The sequence below is a fragment of the Bombus pyrosoma genome, linkage group LG4 (genome assembly GCF_014825855.1).
Source record: "Bombus pyrosoma isolate SC7728 linkage group LG4, ASM1482585v1, whole genome shotgun sequence".
Taxonomy (NCBI): domain Eukaryota; kingdom Metazoa; phylum Arthropoda; class Insecta; order Hymenoptera; family Apidae; genus Bombus; species Bombus pyrosoma.
Window position 1 is genome coordinate 7065531 of NC_057773.1, and position 25547 is coordinate 7091077.

Consider the following 25547-nt stretch of genomic DNA (forward strand, 5'->3'; position numbering starts at 1 on the left):
TTCAATAATTTATCAGTGCGTGCACTTTCGCTCACAAGTAGGTGGACACTTTGATCGATTTCTATCAGCGATATATAAATGCTACTAAACAGAAATTATACGAATTAATGGGAAATTAATGATTAAAAGTGACGCTTTCTAAAGATATTGCATATACCGTATGAAATATAAATTGTTTGGCGATTTGTCGAAGAGTTAAACGGTATTTAATTACACGATGGTATATTTATTCATTTGGAAGAAACATTTCTATTTCATATAAATGCTTATGAGTTGCACGTGACTCGCGAGTTCTAAACCAAATGAGCATTTTCACGACGATGCTTTCAAACATATGACAAAAATTCACATATTAAATTACATATATTACAAATATAATATTTTCCTGTAGTTGGTGCATGTTAAAACGAAATTTATATTATCATAAAGTGTCCATTTATCCTATGAATCAAACTGTATTTCTCCTTCGCTGCGCTGAAACTATTGTAAGTTTCAGTACGTATCTGATAAAGTGCCATCCCGCAAAACTTTATTAATCTTCATTACCTTTAACCACTGAATTATCACGAGAACATTGTAATTGATCGGAATTCAATTGATCTTCGAGTGAACTCGATTTAAAGCAAAAAGCTAGGCTGACGTTCCCGACGTTCCTGTTCGCCGAACTGTACTATCCTCGCATGATTAACTTAAGCGTGGTTGGTGGCACGAACTTTAGCACGGTGACTCTAAGACCCACTGCAACAAGTTTCCATTTGCTTTAATCACCTTACGCGGGCACGTTCACTCGCTAATACTCCGTAAACTTTCCCCCGTATATTTTGGCTGGTTATATTAAGGTCGACGATTATTTCTCCACAGGGGAAACTCTTTGGCGGGCTCGAACGAGACTCTATTATATTAGTTAGTTTTACATTTATAATATAATCGTAACAGTTTATGCAGTCTGTGCAATAACTACGACTAGGGTTACTCTCCTCTTTGTTCATATTTATGCATATATGATATATGAAAATGTGGAAATGAAATATGTGAAATAGTCGTTTCCGCAGACACGTTGCACGAGTCAAAGTTACTTTCTCGAGACTTGTTGCCAATTATCAGATTACTGAACTTACAGATTACAATTCTTTTTAAATGATTGCGCGCTCATGTATTAGACAAAAAGAAGGAAAAATAATATTTAAAGCAATATATCGCAATCTTTATTTTTATACAAATATTGAAATAAAGTATACTATGATAAGCTTTTTTAAATGAGCTTATGTTTCAAGCTGAAATATTTTATAAATATATTTATTTTTTATTGCGCCAAAAAGCTTTCAGTCGGTTGATGTCCCTTGAGACATGCCATATTTTTCATCATATTATATTCACATCATCGTAATAATTTTCATCTACCTATCAATTTAATAAAGTTAAACAGCTATTTAATTAAATATGTTTGTCGCATCTATATGAAACTTTCAGATTGACGAAAACTGATTGATCTTTAAATAACGGCGAACGGTAACGTGAAAATTTATATGATGGAGTCAAATTTGGAGCCAATTCGCTGTTTTCGTGCAACAGTTTCGTTCGCGTTCATCGTTATCGTCATCGATTGTTGCACAGCCATTCGTCGTGTCATTAATCAACGCCGCTCGAAATTGCATACGAAGCAAATGGTAATTGAAGGGTAATTTCAGCTTTCTGTATAAATCAAAGTCACAATAATCTACGGTAATTACTATCAATCGCCAGTGGTTTCGTAGTTTCATGCACAGCCGAGCACTCAACTGTCGCTTCCGTTACGTTTAACATTCAACCATATTTATACTCTCAAGTTTTTGTCCTAAACAACGTTATTGACCATTAAGTACATATTGACTTTTCCATTAGCTGATCATAATCTTGTATTACGATAATATAAATTAGATGCCTTTGTTTTGAAAATATTGGTTTAGTAATGTACACTTAAATATTATGCACTATGCTTAATATATGCATGATAATTTACGTACCTAAGATATGCTTAATTTACAACAAGAGGCATGTAAGTAGAAAAATTTTGTTTCCATAGGTCGCGTCAAACATATACCATGTAATACTATATTATGTTGTGAAATGAAATATTCGCCCTACTATAATTAGCATTTAAAAAACTCGTAGCGTTTCAGGCAAAAATATATATGAAATATTGTACGAACAAACAAAATAATTTCAGTTAATTTGTCAGAAGTAATTGTACCTGTTTACACGTTAGTACCTGTTACAAATACAGAGTATGTATTCATACTGTTAGTCTCCAATGTTTCCAAAGGATTTTTACAAGGATTTAAAAATAAATAAATATATATAATACAAAGATACAAGATGAAGAATCTCTTTAACATAATAATCAATGTTAATCAGGACTGAAATAATACCTTATCTTCTATTGCTACGTTGTCGCAAACAAATATATTCATTTCATTCTATTTCTGCCTTGATATTTCCTTAAAATATGCATAAATTCAAGGAAATGAAACGCGATTAAAATGATCAATAGCAGTAGAACGAGATGCCCAAAATTCTAACGTGTTAATCTATTTATCATTTTGCGCTACTTAGTATCCCATATGTCTGTCATATTTGTCCAATAATTCATCGTCCGTATGATTAAACCCACTATTACTTATCAAAGGAAGAACGTATAGGAAATTTATGTAAAAATAAACGAAGATTCGCGATTTCACCTGATCAGCTTACCTACAGGATGTTTGTAAATCTCGGGCGATGCGAAGCAGTGTGTTTTGTAGTAGGCTCTACATACGTTATGTAGTCGTGAGATGCGTGCTTGTGATATATGGCCAGGCAGTATCAATATTACCGGCATGTTACGAGTTATACCAATTCTGTTGCGTCGAGTATCTGGCGAACACTGTACATTGCACATCGGGTAGCGTGTTGCGATAATCTCTCCTTTTGGAAGTACGTGCGCACGCACACTGATAGGAATGTGAATTTGTTCCCCGTTTTCCTCCGCGATTCCCCGTCGAAAATTGATGGTGGTGCTTTCAAAAATTAAATCACTGCGACTACGAGATGATATAGGAGATACGTAAGATTTATCTTCCACCTTGTCAGTTGAAATTCATTGAATTTGTATTTCAGAGAAACGTGGACTTTTATCAGATCCGGGCACATTTGAAATTACACTATCATGCTTTATTCTTTGCAAGGTAATTATTTCAGTCATTTGAAGTAAAATAACTTGCTTCTTGAAGTTACTCTTCGTACATGTAATATAGTTTTAAACGTGTTGAAGTTTGGTTTAGTTTTAACAAATTTGTGTAGTATATGTATATATGAAAATTAAACGGCCATTAACACTAAAAAGATTAATCTACAAAAAGATATAGCTAAATACACTGATGATTTCAATCGAATTGATATAATAAAAATAAGTTACTTATAAGCAGTATACAATTACGTTCTCATATTCAGAGGATTTAATATTCTCCGACAGCAGCAGCATGCTTCTCGTAATTATAAAAATAAAAAATTTAAAAAACAACGTCGTTTGAAAATTAAGCTGCTAACCATAAATAAAATGTTAAAATGTTAACCATAAATGACGTAATCTACGAATGTGTTAAAGATATTTAAATAACGATATAAATATAAATAACTACGCCCCTGCAACGTTATTTCGCACAATTAGGCGCGTTATTGCAGTTACGTTGCTGTTTTACGCGAGCAATTATATCTAGATATAAGTAGCAACGCTCGAGCGGACAACGAAAAAAAAAAAAAAAAAAAAAAAAAAAAAAAAAAAAAAAAAAAAAAAAAAAAAAAAAAAAAAAAAAAAAAGGAAAAAGAACGATAAAAGTCAGCGCTGGTATGAAAATTAAGTTCATTATAATAACGGCTCGCATTTTGTCTAGCGTAAAAAAACCGTTCTATCGAGTTATTCTAGCGGCGCTTCTTGCATTAAGAAGAGATCGCGAGGGGCGGTGAAAGTAAGGATTTTTTCAGGTAGAAAATTAAAGCGAGAGCTTAGGAGAAGCCCTGGAAATAAAACACTAATTCGTTGGATCGATGCGTTCTCTAGAGTTCGTGAACTGGAGAGACCGAGAGAACACGAAGGGTAGCATTCAAGGGAAGAGATGTACGCGGGGGTGGTACACGTCCGACTAACTTCAAAATATTAGTGGCAGAGATGCGCCAGGGATTATGCACCCCTCCCCCAATTAAAACTCGGGAAATAATAGAAAGATAACTTACGGAAGAATTATTCGCGTTCTGTTTCCTTCGTTCGACTAGTGAAATTTTGCGTGTGCAATAACGCGCGTTACAAGAATTCGAACAATTATAATTTTTCTACTCGTCTCTTTAAAAGATTTTAACAAATTTATCATTTCAGTTTCTTGAAATCACGATGATAAAATAACGATACAGATATACCATATGAATTAGTAATAAAAATTAGATTTTACACGCGGCTTTTACAATTAATTTCACCAATGGACCAGTTTAAGGAATTCGATCATCGGAGAGACACGTGGAAGAAACGAAAGAATTCGTGAGCCTGAAGACAGCGTTTAGCCACTGACCTCGAGATCAAAAGGGTGACTTTTTAGCGGACGGAATCTTAAAGTCGACTTAAAAGGGTGGAACCCACACAAAGTGTCGTAAGAATTATCGAACTCGAGGTTCAAGAACGCGGAAAATTTGGCTTCTCGCTAAGCGACTGCGATTTCATCTTGGTTTTCAACCCCTGGGACTTTCTCTTTCGTTCTCTATTCTTCGTGCCATGGCCTCTGCTTCCTTTACTTTCTATCCAACCGCGCTCCTTTACCCCCTTAGCCGTTCAACCCCTTTGACAGGCACTCTTCTAAGAAGTTCTTGCGTTTGTAAACGGAAAGACGACTAGCACGTGGCATCTATACGTATACCTGCGTCTTTTACCTACCCTCTCGGTATATACACGATTTTTACCCCCTCGTACGAGACTCCCTTCCCTCTCGTTTCTCTCTCAATCACCTCTTAATGCACACTCCTGTCGTATTTACTTCAATCCCTAATGCTCGCCAGTTCTTTCGAGACTCGGACGAACAAATTCTTTCCCCTTTCACATAACATATGACATTTATCGACCGTATACACGTCACTTAATTCGTTGCATCATTGATATGATTTTTCGCGACACGAAGCGATGCTTACGCGTCGCTCTCGCTGAGTAATACGTTCGCAGAAAGTGCTCGTCAGTCTTTATTTATCTCACTCGTTTGCGTATATTGTCGTCAATGAGCAAGTACATGTATATTACATAAACGAGATCATATACTGCCAGATTTGAGATACCGTATCGTACATACTGATTTACATCGCATCTTAACAAATAATTTGCTTCGTTAACTGAAGATACAAAGACTTTGTGTAGGTATTACCTATATTTTAACATAATTTGTATGTGATAGAAAAATACACGAACTATTGGTATACCTCATATTTTCTGCTCGGAAATTCGATATTGTAAAGGTTTTGAAAATGACTAATCTGAGTAAATTGTAGATCGTAGCCAGTAACTTTTACATTTTTGGAATCTTCTCTCGCAATTAGAATTATTTAGAATTCGATTCTAGACCAATTTCTGCATATTCTTTCATTTCTCTAATTACTTGAAACTTATAAAATCGTGCTTTATTACAAAAATTTTTATAGTGATATTCTTTGTATTTTTTTTTTATTGATATTATCGATAAGCTACGACGTTTCAAGTGATTTTCACGAATCACGTATTTTCTACAAACGCAAAAAAGTGCGCAAGAATTTGTAAATTAACCTGATGTTTTGGCAAATTAAGCGACTAATTCTTAAATCTTTGTTCTGGAATTAACATTATTGAAAATTTGTTCTATACTTGTAACAATAGGCGATAACAGAAAATTATTATCGCAATATTCGAAAATTTCAAAATAACTGAATATCCAAGAATATTCCATATAAAAATTCGCTTCAATTGATATAACTTTTAGTAATTATTAGTGAACATTCCGTAAGAGTATCTTCAGGTCAGAAACTTCGTGTAAATCTCTTCCGATAATATCCCGATTGATAATGTCAGTGGCGACTTGTTACTTTTACCTACTTTAAAAGTTTCGTTAAAAAACTCAACACTACAAACTCCGAGCCATATCTACATTCTACAAAATCGCGTAACATTGCCAGCAAAAGATATTGAAAGTTATTTACAACGATCACCATTACTCTTCGTACATTCGATACCAACAGGTTCGTATCTTTTCGACTGGTTCACGTCATGGCAGCTCCTAATTTAGTACAGGTACGAATCTCGCGATTTTTGAGAGCTGACGTGCACAAAAAAAGAAAAGAGAAAAAAAAAAGGAAACGTAAACCAATCAATAACGTCAAAGATAACTCCCATACGGGCGAAACGGCACATAGGGGAAAAAGAACAGATAGAATTATTGGGAGAGAGAGAGAGAGAGAGAGAGAGAATCTCTAGATAGAGCACATAAAATCATGCTCTGTGTCAGGAAGGATTTTCCTGGTGGTAGTCGCAAGGGATAACCAGAGAAGTGAGCGGGTTATGGTCCGAAGATCCCTATCGGTTTCTAGCTTCTTCGAGGATGGGTTAAGAGTGGAAGAGTTTCACACGGAGGAAGGGAACGAAGACGAAGAAGTTGAAGAAGGAAAGTGGTAGGTAGAAATTGCGAGGAAAAGCTGGATGGGGATAACGTAGAGAATCGGCGAATGCCTGCGGCTGAGCACTCACTTATAGCTTTCCCGAGCCCCTGGGTGTCGTATCTTTGTCAGTGGTGTCTCCGACACTACGTCACGCTAGTTTATGGCGTCTAAAGTCCCGAAAAAGGCCACTACGGTTCCCCTCGATTCGCGATTAAAGTATTGCTGGCCAGTACCGAGATGCGACTCATTCTCTGCCAAATTGTTAATATATCACATCGTTATCGGACCACTTTGCGCTTCCACTAGCGATTTTCTAAATGTCAGGTACTGAAATGTATTAGTCTAGCGAAACTTACGTTTTTCGATACGAAGGCAAATATTTTTCCTTGTAATTTAGTCATGAAAATATACTCGTTGTATTTAATACTTCATTATATTTAATTAAATATATTTGACACGTACGGAACTCTGTCAATCGTATCTCGATCACCTGTCCCAAGTGCAGTACGAAAAGAGCACAACGTGACTTCGTCAAATTCACTGAACATGCTACAAAAAGGAGACCCTTACAAAGAAATTCTAACTTTTTCGAAGGATATATTGTTTGTAATTATAATTACTGTCTGTAATTAATATTACTATAGATAAGTGTACATGTAGATCTCTAGTACGGTATCACGTAATGTACATCAGTGTTTTAGATGACTTAACAAGCTTGTAATTAATAAAAAGAAGTATTATTTTGGAAGGCATAATGCACGAAAATGCAAAAGATCATTTCTATCGAAAACAGGTACACTCGTAGTTTAGTTGTGTGATTAATAACTTATTGTTAGTAAAAAATTCCATAATTTACATAATTTTATTTAACTGTTCGATCCGTCAGCGGATATCGGATCATTCGTGATACGTGCAACTTCTTTCTGTTTCGAACGTACTCGAGATGTTTTGTAATACAAATCTCGCTACCCTCTTCTCTTCATTAGCGGTAAGAAAACTCGCACGATCTCGGAAACAAAGGCCGAATGAACACTTGGCAGTTAGTGCTCGATATTGCAGCGACCAGACAAGGCAAATTTCAAGAAATGCAAAAGGATAGTTTCTTTTTGTAATAATTATAACATTTACCACATACATAACAGTTTTCTATATACAGTAAAAAAATTACGGCTTCTCAAACGTTTCAGAATATTCTCACTGTTGGGTTACGCTTGATCCTGTAACCGACGTGCGTGCGAGTACCACGACGTCCATCGTTCGAGGATTAAACAGCTTACTCATTATTAAGAACTTCTACAAGTTGTTCCACATAGTATCCTGTTATAACGAGGGCGAGTTACTGAAAGTTGTAAACACGATATAAACGACGTAAGGAAACACGGAGATTCTTGAACATAATTAGCAACTGCTCAATTAACTAAATTTTCCATGCAACACTTAGCTGTATAATGGAATGAACAAAGCTCTGAGGAAATGTGGCGCTGTTGTTTCTAAAATCCACGTACCGGACATAGCAATCTACAAACTCGAGGTGTAGCCTTTTGCAATAGTATGAACAGGTTAATCGCGTAAGCTCGCTTGATGTCTCGTGATGAGCGACGAAATCGCTGGCACCAGGTGAGCATTGTTAACTCCTCCTCACGCGTCCGACACTTTAAATCCATCGAAATCCTACCTAAGGTTTAGGGATTGTCCGTTCATCTTGTTCTGCTTCTCAGTTTCCCGGATTTCGCTTTCTATTTCCTCGCATCGCGTCGTGTCGTATTCTTTAATCCAACGTTCTGTTTCTAACCGTGATTGCAAGTGTTTCTTTCGTGTCAATGAATTCGCACGTAGGTAACGATGCATTTCGTTGATTGCTTTTGGGGAAAAATAAATGTTTCAAGAAGCTCTTCCTTCTTTCTTTAGAAACTAGTTTCTTAGTTTCTAATGCTTATAAATGAACAGGAATGTTTAATTTTCTGTCATTTCGTTTGCGTTCTCTTACACTTTACTCGATGCCAATTGTTATTGTACAAACATGTTATATTTTTAATATTTTTATTGTAGAAACAGTTACGTTTTAGCGACTAGTTGTATAATAATGTTAGAGAGAACTCGGTCATTAGTTTACCTATTTGTATATTTGATCATTTGATTATTGAATAATAATGTAATTAAATTCGGTTTACAGCGAAGTTGTAAATATATGACGATTAAAAACTGAAGGCAAATTGTTTAATTCAGAGAAGAAGATCTTTTCGTTCTAAATATTTTTACAGTTTTATAGGTCTTTGTGAATTTTCCGTATTTCTATGCGACGAAAGAGAACTTCAAACGAAATAGGTTGCAATTAATTTTACAATTGCATTGTTACTATTATATTATCCTACTTTTGTAAGTAGTTTTTAATACACAACTCCTTAAATAACAAAACTCTACGACGTTTCATATTTACGGGTGTAATTATTAAGGGATAAAATTGTTTCAGGTTTATCAAAATTAAGCATGAATACGTTCGAGCGGTGGTGTATGTAAAAAAATATTTATCACTTTGGAAAAACTAGAAATTTTTATAAACGTATACGTAAATAATCGTACACTGATGAAATATAGATTTCCAACTAGAGCGTATAAAATACAATAAAATAAAATTCACTTGGATGAAAAATAGTTAAAAATGCAATTCGATCGATCCTTTAATCCCTCTATTTTCCTCTCGGTTAGAGTAAATCACTGAATGTTCCAAAGCTTTGCGTCTTTAAATCTTCCTATCCGATACTTTTCGAATGGATTTTAATCTGGAAAAATTACATTTGACGACCGCGCGTTAAAAACATTTCTGTAAACCGTATTACAATATCAAAGCAACAATTGATCATCAATGGACAGACGGGGAGATCTCAATTGAAAGCGGCTCGTTGTCTCGTTACAGAAAAATTTCGTTCGACTGTGCGGCGTCTATTTTTTAGCGGTCGTTAACTCCATTTGCCCCTGTAGCAGGGTGCTCGAAAGTTCGTCTCTGATGTCCGTCAGAGAAATGCGTACGTATAATACGCGCCGAGAGAAGAAGAGCGATGGCAACGGCGTAGAAAGCAAATGGCTAAGGAGAGGAAACGAGAGGGACAATGTCGCATTATTAAAGCGCCGCGCCACGCTCCTTTCGTTTCGGCTCGCAATTAATTGAAGCTGCTGTCGGGACCACGTGAAATAATTACGGAACACGCGGGAGACTCCGAGTAGAACGTCGCGTCGTCCGTTCTTGCCTGATGAAGAAGAGAAGTTAGGCCCTCACTCTGTTGCCTATGCTGCAGTAATCCTCTTTACAATGAAACAACGCTGACAATGAAACCTCTTGACCTTAAGTTGCAATTTGGTTCATATAGCGACGAAAATGTTTTCATTTCTGTTCCTTTGTTTTAAGGAATTACCTTAAGAGATGCTCGATGTATTATTTAATGCTCGCCGCAATTGGAAATTTCCTGTCTTATATAGTGTTTAATATGAGTGAAGTAATAAATGAAGAATGGTACGTTTAATTTTCATTAATGTAAAATGCATTTGAATACGTGTGGTAGCTTTGTTCGTGATATTTTATTTTCATACATATTTATGAATTTTTTTTAGACATTTTTATTTTTTTATACGTTATAATTTATACGACGATGTTATTTGTGATTAAAAACTATATGGTAATTAATGCAGATTGTATATATTTGCCAGAAATTTTTGAACTGTTAATGCTACCTTTACAGTCGCGTCATTCCTCACATTTTTGTTTAAATTAAATATTATTAAATACTATGCACTTTTGCAGGAAACAATTGAACGAAGTTCCTACGAAATAGAGCAAAATTGTGTTACACATGTCGTTTGTCACTAGACTCTGGATACTTATGAAAAATTATAGAATTTTAATTACGGAATCATGGAAAATTTCAATGTAGAAATATGTATAAAGTATTCACAATAAACTATTAATAATAATATTTAAAGGAAGAAATGAATACGAAGAAAATAGAAAAGATAAAATCTAGAAAAGTAATTGTATTATAGTTTAATTTATATTCGAAGATGTAGGTTCCAAATTCCCTGTTAAAATAAATATTATTAAATTAATAAATACTCGATAGACATTTTAATAAGAAACAAACGAATTTTTTAATTTAATTCATCGAATTTATTTCAAAAGAAATTTTTCTCAAGATAATCGAAAGATAGCAAGAAATTGTTTAAACGAATAAATTAAAAATGAATTTTAAAACATTGTTAATTCACGTTGAATAACGATGTAACGGAATTCATGATGAAATTACATTTACTCACTCCCGTGCCACATACTGTTGACAATCCCATAAAGGCAACACATCAAAGACTAAACTTTGTTTTATGTTGTATTATGTAAAGTAGCTTGGTTTTGCTGAAATGAAATGGAGCTTCGTAACTTTATCATATTATATTATCGTTGAAAGTTAATTAAAACGTGTAGAAAAGTTCACGAATACGCATGTGAATGTTCAGTTAGTCTTCTAAAGGATTAATTATATCGTATGAAAGCAAAATTATGAAAATTAGCTCATACAAGCAGCGTAAATATCTCTGAATATTTTAATAATTTCCTCTCTAAACGTTCCGAATAATTTTATTGCACAATTTTCATACAATCTATTTTTATTACATCGACGTTACGTTTTCTACTTAATTTAACTACATTAGTAATTACAATAATAAACTTTTTTGTACACGTAATTTTTTCATCGTTTTGATGTCTGGTCTCGACCTATAAATATCCCTCACATATTTTCTGACACCCTGTATATGTATATACATCGCATTATACGAACACCCATAATAACTCTTTACTCATTGATTTTATAAAAAAAATATTTCAAATGAAATTTATCGTATTTGAGTAGATTCAGCGGATAAATGTGCTTTGATTTTTTTTTACCTTTTATATATCCTAAAACATCAATTTAATCAATTGTAGATAATTTAAAAAGAACGTTAAGAGATAATAATTTATTACAAAACAAGAGCCTGTTTAATATAGCACGTACCATTGTATATAATGAAACAATATTTCTATACAGTTAGACAAATCTTCGCAATGAATTCTTTAATTACGTCACGTTTTTTCGGCACGAACGAACAATGTACTTTCAACGTAACGTTATATGTAGAATGAATGGGAAGGGTAACGTGTCAAGCAAGGAAGCTTTCGCGAAAGTAATTAAAATAATTGTGTTTTAGCGGCAATTTCTCGTAACTAGTTTTTAATTGGAAATAAAAAAGAGGAAAATGTCACGAAGAAGAGGTACAAGAAGAAAGAAGTTGTTGCTGTAATAATTTTAAATTATAAAGTCTACAGAATAGGATCAATCGTATTATAAATTGATATGCAATTCTTCATAGTAATACAACTATATCTATCAATGGACAGAAACTACGAGGTCATCTTTGTACAACGTTTCATCGATCACGTTTAGTCGTATAAATCTGACTTAGAAACTTCCCCTTGAACAGGACATCAGAGAAATATTTTTAAAACTACTTAGTGACTCAGAGTCTGTTCATCATCATCTTCCTCTTCTTCTCTGCTATCCTTCTTTTAGAGATTCTCATTCACAACGATGTCCGCTAACGTTCTTCAAAACTTCGGACTTTCAGAATAATCAAACGGCGGTATTGCACGGAAAAATTATACCGCGGGAAAATTTTTGCTTCGCGGTATGCATAATCGCGATACGAAGCCGCAAGCGACGAAATTCACTGCAATTCTTCCGTTTGTTCAGATTAAACCTATCAGGCTCGAACTTATAATACCGAAAATCCACTTAATGTTGCATTTCGACGAAATATCGCGTATAATTATTTGCGTCGAATTCGCGTTCCAGCAATGTGGAATGTTATAATGCTCGTACACCTGCAACTTCGGTTGCGTCACGCTTTTTAGCCGAAGGACAATAGAACTGGAAAAGCAGAGAATCACTTTATTTCCCATTCTATCGTACTGTCATAGAGAAAATATCGTCAGAGGTAAAAAGTTATCGACGAAGATAGCGATGGAATATCAAGTTTCGTGTACGATATCAAATCAAAAGTAGATTTTCAGTTTTTCGATAAAGGGAAAATAACTCAGGTAAAGAGGGTGGATTTATTTCTTAAAATATTGGAAATATTTATAGGAAACGTTTAGACGGCAGGACTAATAGATATAAATATTCTTTCGTTTACTTCTATCGGCTGGAAGTGGCTATAGGACGAAATGCTATCGATAAATCGGCTCGCGAATAGGACGAAACTTTCGCAAACGTTCGACGAAACAAACAGATGGGGGGGATAAAATGGAGGAGTTTAAGCGCCCCTACGCGGACGGTCCTTTCCTTTCGTATTCTTTTCTCTGGAGAGTATGAAATGCAGACTGTTTACAGACAATCTGTTAAAAAGTTTTACATGCAAACAGGGGCATCCGAGAGTGCTTTCGTCTGCCAGTTGTGTAAGAACGAAACTCTTGCTGTAGGCAAAGAACATTCTTCTCAAGACTTCTCGCCATTATGGAAATAACGATTATGCAATAATACGTACGCGTTTCGATAAACTTTTCCTCTTGATACTTCCACCGTGGGGATACTATCTCAGACGTCATTAAAAGACTGCGACTGCGATATTGGAAAATATTTATATTCGTAGGATCTTTAGTAATATACATATGTGAAACATCGCGAGTATATCACGACGACGACTGAGTTTCCGGAGCTTGTTTCTCTGCATACATTACAGTAGAATTGTAAGAAAATTGATAATATTGACGACCGGATAATTATTTACTGAATATCGTACGTAGAGTGATAACTGCAAAAGATATGGAAAAGGTAGCAGCAATTGTCGTCGAATATTATCGAACTTAGATGAGGCGAGTATTGTATCGTTGAAATTATGCATAAAAATTTTTGTTATAACTTGTAAGGCATCAAATTGTTATTTACACTGGCTACAAAAAGTATTTGCACATATCCTTATGTTCCAAAGAAGCATTTTCTTATCTGGTTTCACGTTTCACTTTCTTTGTAGTCATATGAAAGTACTATGAAATAGTAGGAAATTTGATATTTGGGCTTTCATAATTAATTACTAAGTAAATACTATAATATGCAATGGTAGATATAAATGAGTCGCAATATATAATGTAAAGTTTAGCAATTTTAATTGCAAGACATCGATCAATGATCTCGACTATTTGATAGCAGTTTGATTGTAGATAATTCTGCAGCTTTCTTTTAAATACGCTTTATTTTCAGAAATTTATATAACTAATAAATTTGAGTAAATACAATATGTAAAGAAATTATGACCAGATTTGATATAATTTCGCCTTTTTTATCCCAGAAATTATTTTTGTTTACATATTTCCTAATACGAAAGTCCATATTCTGCAGATTTATTACTAATTTAATTGATAAACTATTTCATAATTGCGGTATTAAATTTCTAAATATACAAGCAACGAACACGTAATTAATATAATTAGTTGAATATCAAGATTGTTGTGGTTTCAAAACTATTAGCTCTTTGTTAATTATATAATATGCAGAGAGAATACATTCGTACGATATTTAAGTAACTTACAATAAATAACTTCTGCATCTTTTGCCTCATATTAAGATTATCTAACAGCAACATAATGCTGATATATATCCTTATACTTTAACACGTAAATTAAAGTATAAATTTAGTTAATCATATTTTCATTTGTTTAATTTCAATCTACGTACGAAAAATAATACACGTCTCTTATGGTCTCGATTCAATTTTCAGTTGTTCTTATGGCGTAATATTTTTTATTACATAAAGTAGGAGATATTCATTTTCACTTTCAGTTATAAATAACCACGATCTCGCAATAAGCATTTACAAACTTCATACTTTTCTATTAAGCATCTGTGAACTCTTCTTCAGCAGAACTTCATAATTTTTAGAGGTAGGTACCGGTGTCTCGTAAATTTTTCGCCCTTTTCAATTTTATCGTCGATTCTTCTTTTTTCAGTTCTTAAGTAAAGACCTCATACTCTTCAAAAACTTTTATACTCGCGAGATGAATTGTGGAACATTCTTTTCGTCTTGGAACGGAAACGTACAAAGAAAAGGCTCTAACCGAGCTCGTGAATGAAGATGAGTAACGTACATTGCTCAAAACTTGTAACCATTACAAGAAGCCATCCTACGTAAAAGATGGAACGAGAGATTATGTGTCTCCCCTTTGCCTCCAGCCTTGATACGTCCCTGGACGAGCACGCTGCTGTCCTTGGAACTTCCTTTGGTCCCGGGAGAGCTTCCGAGGGAAATCCGGACTTCCCATCCGCGACTACAGACGACCCAACTTCTTCGTGGCTTGTGATGTTTTTAAGCTTATACTTTATGAAAGAACATCTACCTTCCACGGGAAAAAGAAAACGTTAAACAAAGTTAATACTGCTTTCTTGTTGCGGGAGACAACGTATAATAATCAAATCTTAGAGTAGCCACATTTCAAGTTGAATTTGACGAACTTTTAAATCGTTTCAGCTGGAATTGTATGAATTGTTGAATCGTTTAATATACGAACGTTAATGACTTGTAATTGATAACTTCGAATGTTTATAAAATTTCGACACCGTTTCAAAAGACACAAATATGGACTTATCATCTATAAGATTTTAAGTTGCTTTTAAGAGAGTTCATCTGAACTATTTCACGTAATATGAAGACATTTGTGTAATTTTTGCGTTGTCATTAATCGGTCTTGTTTTTTATATTTGCAATGCAATGAATATTTTTGTGGAGTGTTTAAAATAAGATGTGAATATTGAAATAATTTTATGGTTGCTCACTGGTGTACGTATATGCTTCGCGAATTAAAATACCAACAATAAGAGGAGCTTTAATCATTCTGATTGTTGAATAGAGAACGCATAAGAAATGATTCAAACTTTGCTCCAATTATAATTATAATTCTTTGCTAACATTGATAGTTATATTATTAAAAAATCATACAAGCGTTAAAGATAGAATGAAGATAAAAATATTACTTCTTACATTTTCAAAATATAGGTACATATATATATATATATATATATATATATATATATACTAATTCTCATATCGAAACATATCAATCATCAGCGAACTTTATATGTGCAAAATATATCGACATTCTTATCATTTTTAGAAGTAAGCTGTAACTATACTTTTTGATAATATACGTATATACATGTGTTACAATTGAACTAAATTATTCTTTCAAGCATAGTCGATTATCTTTGTTTACATTACGCATATAAAAATATGCTTCAAAATTATTGGCTTTTAACATTTTTCTAACTATTTAGATAAATTCTTTGTTTCTAAGCAACCTCCTTCGAGAAGTCTAATAAACGGAAGCTTTGATTTGTCAGTTTTCAGTCGTCGATTTAACGTAAATGTAGGAAATCAGAGAGACGATCAATGGGGGAAACGAATTGGGTGCTGCGTGACTGAGAACCGCAAACCCTATTTAGGGCTGGGAAGAACCTTTATGAGAGTGACACGCACGATTTCCTGCTGAGTTTCGTGTCACGTAAGTTGCGTAACAGGTGGCATAGAGTGACAGAAGGAAAGACTGGTTTCTTAGAAAGGAAAAAAAACAACTCCCATTCACTTATATTAGAAAAGTTATCACCCCGGACATCGAAGGAAATTGAATCACTCAATGATGAAATGTCACCTACCAAGCACGATACGGCGTTGGGAAAGAAACTTTCTTATTTCCTGGATGTCTGTTTTTGAAATGATTGAACGTGAATCGCTCGAGGAAGAAAGAATATTACTTTGTCGTATCTTTTTCTCGATACAATGAAAATGAATATTCATCAACTTGTAGTAATAATAAAATTGTGCTATCATCGACGATAATTCTTCGGGAAGAACAGCAATGATTATTTCAATGTACCTAACCCAATAATCGATAAGGGTAGAAACGCATTAAATTTTACGAAGCACGAAACGTCGATTAGAGATGGTCGGAAGAAATGGGCGGGCAAAGTGAATGGAATAAAATTTTCATCGGACCGCCCTTGCAACTATGAAAATAGGCCTTCCGGGTATGTCTCTTTTTCTTTCCTCGGAATTTTCTCTTCGACGGGTGACACGAAAAAACTTCTTAAAACTTTCGTGTTCCGCCGCATCATGGGAGGCTACAGACTGGGCGGTCTGGAAAGTCAGAAGTTCGGGGCCACGAGGAAAAACAGAAACAGAAAAAGGACAACGGACAGCCGAGAGAGAAACAAGGATTATCAATCAGAATGACAGTGATATAGAAAAGAGCTAAGCCACATTAGTCTCCGCCCGGTGGATTCATTCGCGCTGCCAATCACGCCGCCACTTTGAAATCTCTGGGGAACCCTAGCAACCGTATCTTTCGCAATTTTCATTCGAGGACGACGGAATCGAAAATATTGTCTCAATGTACGTAACACGGGCCATCCTTGAACCGAACGTATACCAAAAATAGATAACTTTTCTTTAGCGGACATATAGTTTCGTAAAGGCATAGTTATTTTAATCCTTTACGTTAGAACTTAAAACTTCCTTTTGAACAAAATTCATTCGTATTACACGTATAGAAATATATTTAAAAATTATTAATTTTTTAATTTTTCCAAATTATTTAGATAAAATCTTTGTTCCTAAATAACCGCCGCTTTTAAAACACAATAATAATAAAATATTATTCCTAATTATTTAATAGAAGATTAAAATTTTCGATATTTGACTTAAATATAAATTTTCGTTATCCGTCGTTTAGTTTCCAGCAGCGAGTTCTGATGAATCATTATGTTAGGTATCATCTACAATTATATGTATCATTATATATATATCATCGCACGTGTCCATGCGATTAATTAAGTTTGTGAATATTCATAAATTCATAATATCAAATAACTGGGTGGCGTATTATAAATTGTAGATTTAACGTTACAACGATACACGTACGCTACGAACATAATGAGATATACAATCGTGGCTATTTCAACGTGATGTCAACTGATAAATAAGAATATTTACATTACGCTCGTAGATTCATTTTTGCAGACCGTATTTGAACAAGGAATGACATCAAATAAAATTAAACCATCTGCCGATGTATCGTCGAAATATAACGTTCGCGTTATCGATCGGTGCAAGGCCGATGAAAAGGTGTAACGAAGGTGGGCTAATTAATTGCCAGCGATATCGGCGGGTATATTTCATCAAATCAAATTCACATAAATATATCTACTACCAGAAAAATGATGAACTACGAAAGAAACAATAGATTTGAGCAATTTTTTTTACACGTTTTATGTATCGAGGATTCCTGTTAATTTTATAGTTATACATGTGATCTAAACTTATACCCTAAATTATTAAATTTGTATTACGATTTCACAGATTATTATAACACGAAATTTGTACGCTATATATTTAACGTTTCAATAATCTTGTTCTAATAATCTTGTTTTTTTTACGAATAACGAAAAGCGTTATTATTCATGCACAGGTATGTATCTTTGTTGTTGTAAATTCAATATAAAAAACGAAGGAACGCCAACATGATGGGTTTTTTAATTTAATCAGCCATTGGAGAAATCCAGCGTTTTATACAAGGTGACCCAGATTCTGACGGCCAAGCATTGTTAGTATATTTAAATAAGAAAAAAAATGTTATATAAACACAGGTCGTTTAAACCTTTATTAAAAAAGTGACGACAAAAATATAAAATACGATGGGAGCAGTAGCGGAATCACGATTATTGCGACATAATGTAGGGATACATCAGCGATACTTACGTTTAATCTGTCTATGCAAAGGGAACTAATTCTTCATTTCAAAATGTCCACCGTTCTAACAATAGAGAATCGACAATGGCCGAAAATAGAATTTATTACCCAGCGAATTTCATTTCTATTTCATTCCATTTCAGGAAATGCATCGTTTTGAGATGGAGACATTTTGTGTTGGAAAATTCGTTACCTTTGCATGGAGCGAACGTAAATATCGCTGATGTGTCCTTACGTTATATCGCAGTAATCGTGAGTCTGCTACTGTTCTCTTTGTATTTCATATTTTTGTGCGTATTGCATGTACCACAATATTTGATAATTAATAAGTTCTTAATAACGAGACATTTATAATGGCTCAATCATTAATTACGCTCAATTGTGTAAACTTGGAGCGAAATTTATCTTTGATGTCATCCAAAAAGGATTATTGCATCCTCGTCGGGACAAATTCTACAAAATTGTGGTTCGTTTGGATTGCCGTTACATTTGATTGCTTGATTGCCTTCGTTGCTGTGTATTTGTGAATGTATATTCTACGCAATATTCATGTTGAAATTGTTTTAACGAGCAATTACTTGTCAAATAACTAGAAACGATAGAATGTTATTAATTGCTTTCACGATAAAATATAAAATGATTATGTTTTTTCGTTCTTCATTTTTATAGTGAGTACATGTATAAGTACATATAGATATCGAGTGTCTGAAAGATTATATTATCTATTCATTTGTTTAAAAAGATATTGATAGGTATATTCATGTCTAAACATAATGTTTTATAACCATAATACACTCTATTGCAATATATATATATATATATATATATATATTTATATCATCAACAAATGTAATAACGTTGAGAAAATTTGAAGCATCTAATGCACTTTTATTTCGATTTATATTCATCACTTTCAATGGTGTTTCAGCTATACACTTAAAAAATTTAAAGAATTTTGTATTGGAAATCCATTAAAAAATATATATTACATAGCTCAATTACATTGGACTGGAATAAATTTATTCTTTATAATCGCCATAGCCACAAACAACAGAATATTACAACACGATTAAATCGATTTGTAAAATCCAGCAAGCAGTAATAAAAGTGAAGTTTGTAAATTTCTTCGTTGCTGAATTATAAGCCAGATTAAACAAATTTTCATAAACCGATAAAAAGTCTTCAGGGATTAATGCAAATAATAATACCTAAGTGAAAAATGTATATACATAACACATAGTAAATCATAAGATATATCAGTGCTACATCTCCTAATAGGTAATTCAAATTTACAATCTTCTCATTTCATAGAAAAAATGAGGATTTCAGCTTCTAATTGTTAATTTATCATTAATTTTAATCGAATTTAAATATTACTACTGCGAAGATGCTTATGAACAGTGATCTATCTACGGATTATCATGAGAATTTACTAAATTATGGGTATCTTAAAATAAAATTTAAATATTTAATCGCAGTTACTTTTCTCGTGTATTTAACTGAGCTCATACTCTGTAATTCGTATTTAAAAAGGAAGACTCTAAGAACTATAGGGAGTTATTTAGAAAGCAAAAACTTTCAAAGACTGTCATGTTCTCGTACAAGATACGAGGCAAGAAATCGCTTCTGATCTTGCATCCGCAAAAGTTGTTTGATGAACTTCATTTTGTAAAAGACACGGCTTTTAATGTTCCGCACGACATTCTCACAGCGAGATATTCGTCAGAGGTACAAAGTATCCGCACCGAAATAGTCTGTGAACTAAAAGCTATCGCAAAAGAGCGTCACTCGAGTCTACCTGGGTACATGTTCATCGGTGAACATCGTTTTCAGAATACGCTGGCCGAGTTTCTTTGTGGGTCGCACTTTGGCAACGCACGAAAAGACAGACTGTTAATTTCTTTTTTTCTTCGACGGTGCAAACGCGAAAGCCTTCCTCTCTGTCTGTCTTCCTTTTTCTATATTCAATATTCTATATTTGCTCTCATTTTCGTCTTTTCTATTTTCTTACTAGTGAAATCGTGTCTATGTGCATTGTTTATACTCACTTTTCCATCTGGACTGCATACTTTAATACCCGCGAGCGACACTATCAGGAGAACGGGCGTGGACCGATCACTATACTGAAAAGAAACAAACATTTTCATATAGAGATTGAAAAATATTGCAATTGAATTGCACACTACATGCTCACTTATTAGTACACCGCATCTCATAAGGATAGGACCGTTCAAAAACTTGCAACTTTTACATATCCTGTTACATATGTTTATTTATCAACTTGGTAAGGAACGACTTATGCCATATTTGAAATCATATACTGCTCTATTATATTCGCAAGGAAAATTATTTTTTTGTTTCATAACTTTGCAACTTGCAAATGAACTTTTAGAACATAACACGAAATTGTAACAATAGTTTTTATAAGTTCAACTGTTCGGTTTTGTCGTGTTCTCTACAAGAATTGAATTTTAGGGTAATATAATTTAGTCTTATAATCATGAGACGCAATGTATTAAATATTCTTTAAGAATTCATAAACGTATAAATTGAGAATTTACCATATATTAGCATATGTAGAAATAGACATATTTTGTTATAATCTAAAATAGTCGCTGTAATTGTAAGTTACATATAATGTCACTTATTCACTTTTCTTATTACTTAATTACTTCCGTTTTACTACTCTTACGTCATTAACGACGAAATTATCTTAATTTTCTTGTATACTATAGTGATATTATTTATAATTATATTCCGTGGAAGATATTGGTTGGTATCTTTTAAATAATTTAAGATGTTATATTTCTAACTTCGACCTGGATGTCTTCTGCATTTTGTTGCGAAAAATAATTGACCATCATTCGTTATTATTTATTTATATATTTCCGTTTATAGTTTATAGCGCGTCTGTAATGAATTTCGGATCTTTTAATTGTTACTTACAACCAATTCCAATTTTTCTTTTATATTGGCTAGTATGTTATTTGCGACATTCTGGCAAGAAAATTTCTTATTGTTAATCTTATAAAATCGAGACATTGCTTCTTTTACGAAAATGTCAATTTCTCGATACCCCTAAGGAACACCTTACTGGAAGGGAATTTATATTATATATAAGTATTATAAGTTTGACCTTGTTTGGTATTGTTGGCAAGATTTATACAGAGTCTCGGAAAGTTACAGTTAAACTTCAAAAGCATCTGACACTTGTTAAAGAAGAATTTATAAAACTTAGGAGCAAGCAAAATAGGCTCAATAAACAATAACAAAATATTGGATTTCTAATACATAAATCACATTTATATAGTGTGTAGTTTTTCTTTTAGACATGTTATGCAAAGAAACATCGACCTTATTTATTTCATACACCAAAATATTTAACTGGTGAAAGATTGAAACTATACAGAAACGTCATACAAATTCTAAAAATACCTACATATGATGTAAATACCGTAAGAAATGTTTTAAAATTCGAAAGTCTTTTAAACTGGAGGAAAAAATTCGCTTTCACGTTAGGAACATTATCTGATCACTATCACGAGTTTGTGACCTGTGAATTTTGCGAGACGACTACAAATTACATCGTAAGCAATTACACAAAGGTCATAAAAAGTTACTCCAGTTTACATTGCTAATTAAGAACAGGTTCTTCTGTTTCACTGAAAAATATTCAACCTGTTCGCAACAACGATGAAGGTTCGAACATCCTGTGTTACCGGATCAGAGACAGCGGATGCCCCAGTAGCTTGAGGCTTCCGCTAATTTCGAAATTAGAAAGCTGGCAAAGCGAGTGGCACGATTGAAAATGGCACTGACAACGAAAGAATGTTCCCTATTTCCCGTTGAAGACACGGCTCATTGTCTTAAAAATCCACTGAGATGGATAGACGTGGCTTGAGTAGGAAAGGGGGAATGTCGGTATAATTACTGTAAAGCAAGGGGTGGTTTTCGATAAAGGACGCCAGTGCACTCTATTTATACGGGGTGACCTACGAAGTCTTTTTCTCTTCTCCTTTCTACTGTCACGACATTATCTACTGACGAATGAGAGAGCAGAGATCATTCCACATAGGGATAATTTAAAAAACCTCGCTTCGTGATGATTCCAGACGCAGCAATTATTACGTGTAACCCCACTGGTTCTTTTAAATTTTAATATTACTTCCACTCCTTATTACGGTAACGCGAGATTCAGTGAAAAGGGGATGAAATATTTAATTTTAAGATGTTTCTCCCTTGTGAGTAGTATGTTTGTTATGGGATGCCTCGTACAACTAAAACAATTTGATGCTAACAAAGACACGAGGCAAGTATAAATGAAAAATGTTATCGTGGATTATGATAGACCAATACATATACATTCCACGATATAAGAATGCAACATTTTGTACGTAGTATTAATTGTTTAGATATATTGGATTATTGCCGATGTTTATCATTCGTATGATAGCTAACATGTATAAATTTCATAGAATGTTCTTCAGAATTTTACTTGAGATCGAACTTACGTTTCACTGCTGTGAGTCTGTTGATATCTTTTCGTATTTCATTATGAATTTATCGCATTGTCACTCTATGAAGAATTAGAAGAAACAGGCAGTAATAATATAAATGAATCGGCGGCTTATTTTTATTTGAGTAATTCTGAAACCGCAATCATCTTGATATTTAGGAATTCCATGGAAAGATTAGACTCAAGAGGAAATGCTCGTATTTACGAACTATTCGTACGCCATGTCAACAGTCTACAACGCATCTGCCGCTTCTGAAAATATAGACACCAGAATCCAGCCGTTCCTATGCATGAACGTTTATTTTCTACGGTCATAAAATAATTCCCAAGCCTCTAACATCTGGCTTCGTCGATCATGTATACGAAGTATAAATGGAAGATTTCTCAAAAATGTCTAATATGCAGTATGTAATAACCATGTCATAAACCTCCACGGTTTTACCATTAATAGAAAAGCTGGCAACAAATTTTTCAATAATAAACTGTTTAAACGTCGTCTGTAATATTTCGCATATTCCCCTTTGGCGTGCACTAGGTATGTCATCTTCTTCTAAATCACTTTCACATTTCTTTTTCATACCGCAATATTTTTAAACACTTAGACTAAAACATAAAAATAAAATACTTGTCAAACGTGATGATTGAACTAAGCGATGGTCAAACCTTTTACATTCTTCTCAACACTTTCGTAAATCTTAAAAACTAATTTAACAAATTTCACATTTCAATTATTTCCATTGCGAATCAAAAATTAGAAACGGATAATTCTATAAAGAATTAAATGTAAAATATCTACAAAGAGAGGGGTTTCGCTTATTTCCTTTTCTTAAGAAATAAACCGGTTGCCATATGGATTAACCCTAACTCGGATCCAGTGACCTAGAATTTCGTCCACGTTCTCCCCGCGATTCTGAATGACCGCGCGAACCGAGGAATATCAAAGCGTGCCGCTGATGCAGGCACCCTGATACGCCATGCAAACGAAGATATCACGCAACGTTTATTCCAGGACACCCGTTGGTTTGGCCACCTTTGTTCAGCGGGGGTGATTAAAAAGTTGCTGAGTGAGTCGCGCTGACAGGAGGACGCGGAGCGAGACAGATACAGAGAAGCGGTGAAAGTAACGGACAGAGGAAAAAGAGAAAGGATGGAAGGAAGCAGGCGTGCGAGAGAATGAGTAGCAACATAGCTGTGGAAAAAGGAGGGAAAGTGCGAAAAACCAAGTTGCGAAAGAGAGAGAGAGAGACGAGACAAGACGCGAAAGGAGAAAGATACAGAAAATAGGAAAAGAGACAGAAGTTGAGACAGCCAGCGCAGGAGACAAATCAAAAGGATAAAGATGCGAGAGCGTTTGAGGAAAAGGGACGGATAAAAGGGTGACATAGGGACGGGGGTGGACGAAAGGGTAAAAAGCGCGGGATAACTCCTACTCGGTGTGTACAACCATTAAGCGCATCGGGTACAACTCCGAATGGGCTCTTGGCGTGATCACCTAACATTTTCTTCCTGTTTCAATCTCCCTGTGTCTCCCTGTTACGCCAGCCACCCACCGTGCACAACACGGTTACCCTTTTTTTTTCTTTTACTTTTGTATTCCTTTACTTGCCGCTTCTTCTCCTCTTTCTTTCTTGGAAATGCCCCTGCATCTGTCATTGCTCACCCGACTCTGCATAAATTGACACTCATCCGATTTACCTGGGCCATTGTCGTTTATTTCACTTATTGTGCGCCCATCTTTTAAACTACGTTTCTTTCGTTTCGATAACAGCCTGCCGATTTAAATGTACGTTAATGATGGAAGTATTACGTGTGAAGTTATCGTATCAGTTTAGCTTGCATTAAAATATCTAACGTTTAATTTTGTTGCGTAGTTAGCCGCAAATTTGTAACACGTATGTTTGAAGTATAAAGGATCCTTTGTGTAAGACATTTTTAGAAATATAACAGCAATTTGAAGAAGTTCGTTGGCTATTGTTTAAATTGCTTCATCCTACCTTCTCCTTCTCATAATTTATGTTCCTTAGAATTTCAAGTATAATAAAAATAAATTTCCCTCGATAATGCTGGCAATGTTTACTTTTGTTTGATACATCTTGAATCTATTGCGTGCATTGTAATAATTTTATTTGTTTTATAGAAAAATGCATACTGTACAATTTTATTAATCTGTGGGGATGTAGTCTTAAAAATCTTATTTTTAATAAAAAGAACCTGTTTATTAATATGTACTATACAGTATAAAAATTGTAACACAGAATATGTAATAACAAATATGTAATCGCTTTATTTATTCCAATTGTTATTTATAGATATTTAGAAAGAAAATACATCCACCGTTTATTGCATTAACACTTGTTATTTGTTCAACTGCTATCTTTCCACCTATTATTATCTTTTTTCTCTGTTTCTTTTCTTTTGTTAGATGATAAAATACCTCATTAATTTCATTGAAACAATATTTTTTCATATTTTCAATTGTTCTCAATTTTTATTTGTCAACTTGATTTACGTCATTTATTTTCGGAATCGCCTATACAGG

The 25547-nt window shown here is 34.0% G+C and overlaps 1 protein-coding gene and 1 long non-coding RNA gene across 10 annotated transcripts in view; one reads left to right on the plus strand and one right to left on the minus strand.

The window, feature by feature from the left end:
- LOC122566813 (tensin-1-like) overlaps positions 1 to 25547 on the minus strand; it is a 279316-nt gene that overhangs the window by 106904 nt on the left and 146865 nt on the right. For 7 of the 9 annotated variants that reach the window (XM_043724588.1, XM_043724586.1, XM_043724583.1 and 4 more), the window contains one exon: positions 20541 to 20615. In XM_043724588.1, coding sequence (XP_043580523.1) covers positions 20541 to 20615 — 75 coding nt within the window. The remainder of the gene's footprint in view (positions 1 to 20540; positions 20616 to 25547) is intronic. The other 2 variants (XM_043724587.1, XM_043724592.1) reach the window with 1 other exon arrangement.
- Positions 13352 to 15750, plus strand: LOC122566821. Its single transcript, XR_006316633.1, has 3 exons — positions 13352 to 13444; positions 14535 to 14635; positions 14702 to 15750. It is a non-coding gene; the product is annotated as an uncharacterized LOC122566821 (long non-coding RNA).